At 36.1% G+C, this 10,000-nt stretch overlaps 1 protein-coding gene across 2 annotated transcripts in view; it reads left to right on the top strand.

The window, feature by feature from the left end:
* Positions 1 to 10,000, top strand: part of LOC113658304 (kelch domain-containing protein 8B) — a 92,922-nt gene that overhangs the window by 44,290 nt on the left and 38,632 nt on the right. Inside the window, exons 4-5 of one of the 2 annotated variants that reach the window (XM_047806989.1) lie at positions 7,828 to 7,992; positions 8,561 to 9,301. In XM_047806989.1, coding sequence (XP_047662945.1) covers positions 7,828 to 7,992; positions 8,561 to 8,967 — 572 coding nt within the window. In that variant the 3' untranslated portion in view covers positions 8,968 to 9,301. Of the gene's footprint in view, positions 1 to 7,827; positions 7,993 to 8,560; positions 9,302 to 10,000 lie in introns of those variants that run through there. The other variant, XM_027170660.2, reaches the window with a different exon arrangement.

Below are 10,000 nucleotides of genomic sequence, written 5' to 3'. Positions count from 1 at the left end.
GTTGTATATTCTGTGTGTGTTTGTGTGTGTGTGTGTGTGTGTGTGTGTGTGTGTGTGTGTGTGTGTGTGTGTGTGTGTATTGCAGTTTTCTGGAAATATTATTCAAAACGCCGCTGCATATACAGCATTAGCAAAAAGGTATGTGTTATTGTAATGGATTATTGAACAATCTTTGAGTACAAATTTACTTGCCAGCCAAAAAGGGTAAAAAACAATGTCATTTTTCATTTGTTTCTAAATGCAGTTCATTCAGTGAAGCAAAACCAATAAAAATATCTCATCCAGTGCTTTTATTTATTTATTTATTTGTTTGTTTGTTTATTTATTTATTTATTTGTTTGTTTGTTTGTTTGTTTGTTTGTTTGTTTATTTATTATACATATGCTGTTTGGTAGTATTGCTTATTACTCAGACATTAGCTGTTATAGAAGATAGAAGCTCCTATTTTAACTGTGTTTCAGCCCTATTTAATGTTAGGATTTTTTTTCTCATACTTTGTCCTCCTAGCCGTCTCACCTTGCAGAGTCAAATCGGGAGAGACAGGATAGAGCGAATCAAAGAGGTGAAAGCTGAAGACCTGTGAATGATTGTATTAAGAGATGAGGAGATGCATTGCCCTGGAGAGGAAGAGATGAGGGTTAGAGAGGTTCAGCAGACAGGAAAAGGGAAGGGAGCTTGGAAGAAGAGGATGTATATAGAAGCTCATAAGATTACTATGTAACATTTATAGTAACATTCAATAAAATGGGAGAAAGTGGGATAATGTTGCTGAGCTCTGATGGCTATGGTAATAAATGCACAATCATAGCAAAAAGTTATACAAGGTGAAAGGATAAAAGAGTGAGAATGTGGCAAGTAGATGAAACGTGACATGAAACAAGAAACTGAGTGAATAGATTTTATAGAATATCTTGGTTACATGGCTTGAGAGACTAACTACAGTACTGTCACACTATTTATCAGAAAGTTTTGCCTCAAATATCATTTATTTTAATCTCTTCAATAATGCACTGGCCTCCTGAATGCTCTGTCTATGTTTATATCATCCTTATGCTCCTTTTGTTCTTTTCTATAGGTCTGTGTGTGTGCAGCCATGCATGCATAAGTATGTGAATGTGTACATTCAGCACTAAGAGATGAGTAAAGGTCAATGTGAAAATACTTGACACTTCAGAAGCTCATTTTTAATCCATAACTGGATTAAATTAATAATTGGAATAAAGCTAGAAATAAATGTCATTTGGAATTTGCTTTGATGCAATTTATTATTTATATTCTGTGGAAATACAGATTTTGAAAGACAAAAGGGGATAAAAGCAAACCAGTGAAAGTGGTGAGGCTTGAAAGGGAATAAATAAATTAACAGGGACTACTTAGACATTAAAAAGACAGAGGAATAATCTGTAGAGTGAGATTGTGAAGGGAGGCTTTGAATAAGAAATTGGTTATTGATGTATGGTGTAGTTATTTTTATGATGTTGGTGTCTTTAAGGATAATATTTATGGCTGCTAAAGATTTTCTCCTATGAAAGAAAATACTGCAAAGTCACCTTGGTCATATGACATGTTTGCTTATCTATACTCTGCTGCACAGATCAATGCTGGCCAGTGACCCTGGATGTCAAACAAAAACACATTGTCTGCTCTGCGAGGTTTATAATCTTTATGTGAAATGGTGTTGTGTTTAGAATAGGAATTTTGGGAATAGGAGAGACTGTGTTTTAATTTGTGAATGCACTGAGATTAATATAGAATACTATATATTATAGTATTTCTTGTCCATCTTTCATGGTGTTTATTTTATCAAGACATCCATCCATACACCACAGTTTTGTGTACAAATGTGACATAGTCACCTGTTTTTGTCATAAAGTGTTAAAAGGACATGAATTTTGAAAGCTCTTGCATACCTCTTCAATGGCATGTTTCTTGTGTTAGCAGGTGATTGACTTTACTTTGTTCTTTACTTAAGTCTGCTTTTGCCTTTCTATAGATTGATCCATCAACATTTATCGATGTTGTCTCACCCTCCCCATCCAGAGCACTTAGCGCACATCTCAATAGCCATCTGACACGTACCGTAACCCCAAAAATGTCAGGAAATATTGATCAGAGGGTGAAGGACAGACCAAAATTCTTCATCTTTCTCTCTCTATTTCTCACTCTCTCTCTCTCTGGGATAGAGTGGCCAATAGCTCCACATGTCTGATTCCCCCTTAGAGACTGATTGAGTGCGTATGAGTGTTTGTGTGTATGTGTATCAGTCATGAAGGGTGGCAGCTGGTTGAATTCTTCATGTCATTGTTATTGTTATGGAAGCATCTCTTCATCTGATGAACTTGATGTTCAATTTTCACGTTTGTCAGCACATTATTTCTTTGATGGCTCTGATTAAATGTAGGACCAGTTCTGCACAGCAGCAAGTATTACAGCAACAGAAATGAGAGTGATAATTACGAGTGCATGATGATTACAGACGATGTGTGTATGTATGTTTGTGTATGTCAGTCATGGAGAGGCTTAAACAAGAAGAGGCAAGAAGAGAGAATGTTGAAATATCAACACAATGAGTCGGATTGTAGCTTAACACACAAGGGAACATAAATCACCAGCTGGACTCCAGTATTAGATGTAAAGATCTATGAGAGTACAGTATTTTAGTATTTTGTGCAGGTACTTGTTTGTACATTACAGGACTGGTGTGTGAACATAAATTTTGCTGGCTTAGGATGACATTATCACACTTATGACACTGTCTCTTCAATTACAATAACAAACAATAACATAGTCATCCAGTATCTGGCGGCTCTTTTTGAGAGAAAACATTTCCGCCTTGAAATTCTTTTGTCACATTCAGAGTAACTCTTAATGGCTTCTATGAAAGTAGGCACTTTAAAACTCATTGCTGCTGTCTGAGATGCCAAAGTGCTTGTCTATAAGAATCAAAAGTGTCAGGGGTGCGGGAATAAAAACAGACCCAAATGCAGGATAGCTAAATTAAACTGATTTATTAAATAAAACACACAAAAAAGGAACAAAGACATGACAAAAGACAAGGATTCAGAGGCGGGAAGGAATAGACAAGAGCGGGGCAGACATGTGAACACAGAGCATAAACAAAAAAGCACATGGCCAAAGTCCGGGCTAGATCCTGACAAAAAGTTTGAAGGTGTTATCTTTAACCATTAAACATTTGTGTAAGGTTAACTATGTTCATGGTAAAAATGGTTAATTGTGTTCATGGTAATATTATATTTCTTAGCGAATTAAAGACACAATTTTTTGTGAGAATTTGTAAGAATTATTTGTTTTAAAACCAGAACTTTGTGGCTGTGGCATGTTTTTAAATCAACAGTCATATTGTGTCATAACCTTTTGATCCTCCGCTACTAAAAAAATCTGACATATATGTTAGGGATCTGTCCCACCTGCCCCTCTGAATAAACAGCCACTGGTTACTGCACATTATACAACAACAATGATCAATTCTGGTTAATCAGAAGGTAATTTTTCATTACAGAAGCTCTGCGAGTAGTTCTGGGAGTAATTAAAATCACAGGTTTTTATAATGTGCTTGTTCTTATACATTCTAATTTTTATAATAACAGCTTGTTCACAAGAACTTGTGACAATCCCCATTACTGTATGTATGTGTGCTTTTAAATATAATAGATGTACTCACTCTGTTATTATTCCCTATATTCCTCACCATTTATAATTATCTGGAGGTTCATACTGTAAGTAACAAGGCCTCTATGGAAGACAAGAAGAGATTAGAGTGCAGAGCTGTGGCCATAATTCAGAGTAATAGATCCCACAATGAATGGCTTGGATTGGGTGGTGGCACTGTGAGTGTGGGTGTAGGGTCTCTGCAAGATTTATTGGATTTTAGATGTAACAAGCTCAGTAGGGGGATGCTGGAAACCAGGTAAAACTGCTTCTCAAGATCCACACACCTTCAAGCACTGTTGAGTTCCTGATCTTAAATTCCCAGAACGTTGCAAAATCTCCTATTGTGATATTGAGTGGCTATCCTGCATCACCTTATTTTGATTGAGGGGTTCTGGCTGTGATATCCCCTGCTATAAAGTAGAACGCCTATTGAAACACTCATGGGAGAAACTGTGGCCTATATGGACTTTGTCACTTGCTTCATATATTGGCTTTATTAACATTCAGCCACACATTCACCAGCTTTAACAGACCAAGGACTTGGTCTGGTTGCTGTACATTTTATTAATATATTCATTACTGTAGCATTTTACAGTTTGTTATTTTGGGGTTGAAAATACACTCTATAATAAAAGAAGTGGTGGGAGATTTACAAGCTAGGTACTTTTAGTACACCATGAATTTCATATTGTAGATATCTAGAGAGGATTGAAGACTATAATGGAGGAAGGGAATGCAATTCTCTCTTTCTCCTTTCAGCAATATTATTCCATAGCTTTTTGCGAACTTGTGTGTGAAAGAGAGCAGTTAGCACTTTTAAAAGGTTCTGTATGTGGTGGCCTTCACTCCCCCGTACCTGTGTGGTGATAGCCAGTACTGTAGGTGTAAACAGGCAGAAATTGGCAGGTGGTTGGGTGATTTCCAATAGCTTGGCCCACAATGTTCAGACTCATTGACTGGTTTTATTGTGGTAGTTTATTGGACTGGACAAAGACTGACTTTTGAGTTGATCTGTATGTTACAATAAAGCACAGGTTTAGAACATTAATTTATATACAGGCTTATTATTCATTTTTGAAAATTAAACTTGTCTAGTTACATTTTTAATACTGTTGCATAAAGCTGGTATACATGCTCAGCTCCAGAAACACACACTTAAGGGGAAATTCAGCTCAGCCTCTACCTACAGCATGTTTTTGTGAGGTGGGAGAAAACTGAAGAGAAAACCACACAGGCACATTCACAAAGTCAGAATCAACCTAGGGATCCTGGAGCTGTGAGGCAGCCACACTAATCTCTATGCCACCGTGGCACCTACATTAGAAATGCAGTCAAATAATAACATGGGCATGATGGCTTTGAATATTGAGAAATAAATTAGTGCTTTTTTAAGTCACCTTAAATACACCTTACTACATTAACAGATTTTAGAGCATTAAGGTCTGTGTTACAAGATACTACACTGAACCCCCTTCCTGTGGTCACAGCAGACGAGGATCCGGGAAGAATCCATAACTGAAGTGCGGCTACAGCTGACAGAAATGTTCTGTTTCTGCTAGAAGTGTTTTTCTTCTTCTTTGTGTGTGTGTGTGTGTGTGTGTGTGTGTGTGTGTGTGTGTGTGTGTGTGTGTGTGTGTGTGTGTGTGTGTGTGTGTGTGTTGGTCTCTGGGCTACAGTCACTTCATCCTATCTCAGAGTCATTCAACCATGAATTCAACAAAGCTCACACATGACTAGTGAGATAAGTACAAAACGCAGTAAGCTACAGGATATACAGTGTGATATTAACATAGTCCAAGGTATTCAATTTAACTATTCAAAGCAGACTATTAACTTATGTCAAGTGTATATACTGTACATTAGGGATGTGACACAATGCACCTATCTGCTAAATTCACGCTTATTATTTATATTTGCACCTTCCTGATATTATCTAACACATTTAGATGGTAGCCTAATTTAAACTAGCATGACCCTGACCATTCAGGTTAATATTTAATCACAAATGAACACAAAATCAATTAAACCCAGTGATATTTGTTGGAACTTACAATTATCCAAATCAGCACAGGTTTTCTACAGATTTGGGCTGTCACATCATGAGATGTCATCACAATTTATTCACGTCAACAAATTAATTCAAGTAGTTTTCTGAAAAAAGAACAAAACCAGAAAACCTAAAAATTTGGAAGTAGCTGCAGCAATTTTAAAGTATTTTGGCTGCAATAATCATAGAGCACTTCTTGAAATCCTGGAGGGACTGATAAACGTATCGTGTTAATAATTATATCTAACAACTCATTCATACTCTAATGCAATCTTATATTTGTGCAAATTTTTATGTGCTTTTTGCAGGTTTTCAGTGCTAATACATAGCTCTAGTCTTACCCTTATGTCCTGCACACCTTCCTGGTGTGTATAATCTCTATTATACGTAAAGAACTTGCATTTACGGCAGTATGAATGTTCTGTTGTGGTAAAGAAACCGTAAGTATCCTTTCCACATAAACGTCTCCAAGCACTTCACTTTTATCCATTTAGTAACTGCTGAGTTGCAATTACACCACTGTCCACAGCACAGAGCACATAGCTGAGTCAGCAATAACTGCTGCTGTGCTGTGTTAGTCAAGCTGTGTTCATGTGTGAAGAGATAGAGAGAGATCTATGTGCTAATGCAGTGTCTCACTGTGGTCTTGTACACACTAGTTCTAGTATTGAGCCACTAAATAAATTTATGTCTCATATAATAGTGTTATAATATGCAACAGTTAATTCTGGTCTACTAATTTAATTAGAAAAGCAACATCACAATAGTGCTGAGGCTTAATATACATTTAACTCACCATATTGTGTCCTGAATGTCTCGATATAAATATAATGATTTCTTGTTTATAGAGCCTTGCATAAACAAGTTGCTATCACATTCACAATTGTGTTCATGTACAGATTATCTGCGCAGGCTGTTTATCGCTATTCCACTTTTTGATATTTCTTAAATATAGAGACCATGTAGGCTGATAAACATTTATGCGGTCATCTTGGACCTTTAAATAGCCTCCCACAGGATCAGATTGACTTGTGTTATTTTTAAGATAAACTATTTTTAAAAACTACTTTTTTTGCTGCACTTTGCTAGATTTTGTATCATCCCCTTGGACAGCTTTTCTTTTACATTTTCATCTCTGCTCTACCTGGTTGATTCTTGTCCATTGTTCTACATTGCTTTCCAGTTCTCATTGCTTTTATTTACAGAAGCCTGATTGAAACAAAGTGAATAATGATCAGTAGCCTTGTAAGAATTGTGGGTTCATGATTTATTACCCTATCATGATTGTCTGTATGGACCAAGCATAATTTGTAGGACCTGCAGGATTTGCTTGTCACTTGGGGGGAAAAAGCAGGTAAAATCAGTCAGACCGGGCTATCAGGATTACAATCATCCTATGGCCAATCTGGGGCAGGGTGTAGCAGTAATTAGGTGTACTAATAATCATATCATTGAAAGATCAATGTAAGGTCTGGCTGCCTTAATCAGGACAACTAACACTAATACATTCCACATGACTTTTCTTAGTGTGAGCCACTGCAAAAAATCATAGACATTTATATTCTATATATCTAATAGAATAGATTATAGTGTGATTTCATAATCAAATTATCTGGTCTCACACAGATGAGCATGGGTTCCCTTTTTCATCTTTATCATTGCCTCTGTTTTGCTCATTAAGGGATACATTGAATCTTTATCATTTAAATCCTGAATTTTTCTATTATATTAAAGCTCTTTTGTGACAATGTCTATTGTTCAAAGTTCTGAACAAATAAAACTGAAATAAATTTAATTAATTACATTCAATATTCATCAGCTAAGTAGAATAAAATACTGGGTATAGATTTTTTTTCAGCAGAAACATAAATATCCCTATTGAAAAGAGGAAACATCAGAACACTCATTGTAGCACACAAAGTGATTCATATCCACTCAGTCATCTATCTTTTATTGTTTATCAGCAGGGGAAAGACGGCATCCACGAGAGTTCAGCAAAACTAATAATTTTGTCTTTTCTCTCTCTCTCTCTCTCTCTCTCTCTCTCTCTCTCTCTCTCTCTCTCTCTCTCTCTCTCTTTCTCTCTCTCTCTCTCTCTCTCTCTCTAGAGGGCAAGGTGTACGCACTGGGGGGTATGGGTTCTGACACCAGTCCGCAGGCACTGGTGAGAGTCTATGAGCCAGTTAAGGATCAGTGGCTATCTCTGGCTTCTATGCCCACTCCACGCTATGGAGCCTTCTCCTTCCTGCGTGGCAACAAGCTCTACGTTCTCGGTAAGCTCACCCATTCTCTGTTCTCTGGAGACAAATTTGTCTTACAGTTTATTGATTGAATTAAATGCATTTGTGAACAAGGATGTGCAGTATTTATTTTTTTTTTGTTTTGTTTTATAAATTTTATATTTATAAAAGTGGTATATCATCTGTATGAAAGTTTTGTTTGTGAAGAGTTTCTAAACAGTGCAGCAGCTTGAAATAATTTATCAGTGAGGAAATGTGGACATACCTGTGTTTATACACAAAAATCAATTGTGTTTCTTGATATTTTATAAATGTTTTAAACTCTTCATTAGATGAAATCTAATGCCATTTATTATGTGTTATTATACTTATAATTGTTTTCTGTCTTGTGCCATGTGTTATTGTTTATGTTTTTTTTTTTTTTACATGTGTTTTCCCCGCTCGATCCTTTGCCTGTTCCTGCCTCTACACACCTGTTCCTTATGTTACCTCCCCTATTTATACCTGTTGTCTTGCGTGTTAATTTTTTTTCTTGTGAGTCCTTGTTGTTTGTTGTGTTACCTGGTGTTCTCCATTTAATGTTTTTGTTTTTTTATTTTAGTTGCTCCATTCCCACCCCAATGTTTTCCTGTGTATGTTGGTTTTGAGATTTTATTAATAAAACCCCTGTCTAGCTTCTACCCCTGCATGTGGGTTTGGATACTGTTCCCACGCAGGCACCGTTTCCTGACACCTAATGATATATTGCAGCCTACCATTGGAGTTTCTGAAGGATACCTAGCAGTGGGTTCATTGTTATCCACTAGATTCATGAAATGTGTCCTCTTTAGTCTTTTTGATACAGCTCCTCACATATTTGATCCTGGGCTCAGGTTTCTCTGTGTCTCCAGTTCTTTTCACTATCCAAAAAACAGTAAATGGATTGAACATGCTAAATTGTCCAGTGACATGACTGTGTGTGTGCAATCTGATGGACTGGCATCCTATCCGAGGTGTATTACTCTGTAAACAAATGTATATATGTTCAGTCCGATTTAAGAAATATTATGACATATAGTTTACATAAAAAAAATTACTTTTCTCACCAAAATGTGATTTCATTGCTTATGCTATGCTTTATTAAAAGAAATTCTAAATACTGATCGCAAGCATTTCATGTAAATTAAGTACTAATGGGAATGAGGGTTTAATTCTCCTGTCTGCTTAGTGTTTTAGTTTATTCATGCTTTGAAAATACACACTCAAATCATGATGGATGTATGAAACATGTTGCGTTCATGTTACTCAATTCAGTAATGTGAAACTAAAATACACATTTACAGTAAATTAAGCAAATTCAACAAGGTTTTTTTAACTACCTCGTTACTGAAGATAAATTAATGAATATTTTAATAAAGAATATCTCAAAAATATATGTCTTATGCAACAAAACACATTTTTGATTCACCTGTTTAGCAAATACTTCTTTTTCTCTTAAACATTTAGATTATTGATCAGTTATTCACTGTAAAGCATTATTCATTAACTATGAAAAACGTACAAGCAAGTGTATGAGCATAAGTCAGAATACACCAGCAGGCCCTGGGTTATAAAAGTTTTCATTTGTTAACAAAAGTACATTTCAATATATTTCTTTTTCTTTTCTCCGAAAACAAAAAATCTTTGAATTTCAGAATCTGTGTATCATAACTTTCGCTGACCCATTGCACAACCGATCCATACATGTTCTCTTTCCTGAGCACTGCTAAGATAATGACATCATAAAACACCACCACCCTCAAGCAACTGTATACATCTCACAGCCACCCAGATCATTAAGGAGAGATATAACTGATGAGCCATCAACCAAACAAGCTGCAACACAAGCTTGTCACTGTGACCAGAGCATGGTCTACAGACACAGTCTCTAAAAAATCCACCGTTTGTTCACATTCCTTATAAAGTGTGTGTTTACATATACATATATATGTATTATATACTCTCAGATCGAGTTGAACTGTCAGTAATTACAATGTGTCTGATTTCCATGTTAAATAGTGTC

The sequence above is a fragment of the Tachysurus fulvidraco genome, chromosome 23 (genome assembly GCF_022655615.1).
Source record: "Tachysurus fulvidraco isolate hzauxx_2018 chromosome 23, HZAU_PFXX_2.0, whole genome shotgun sequence".
NCBI classification, from domain to species: Eukaryota; Metazoa; Chordata; class Actinopteri; order Siluriformes; family Bagridae; genus Tachysurus; species Tachysurus fulvidraco.
Note: the sequence above shows the minus strand (reverse complement) of the source record. Positions and strands in the feature narration are given on the sequence as shown.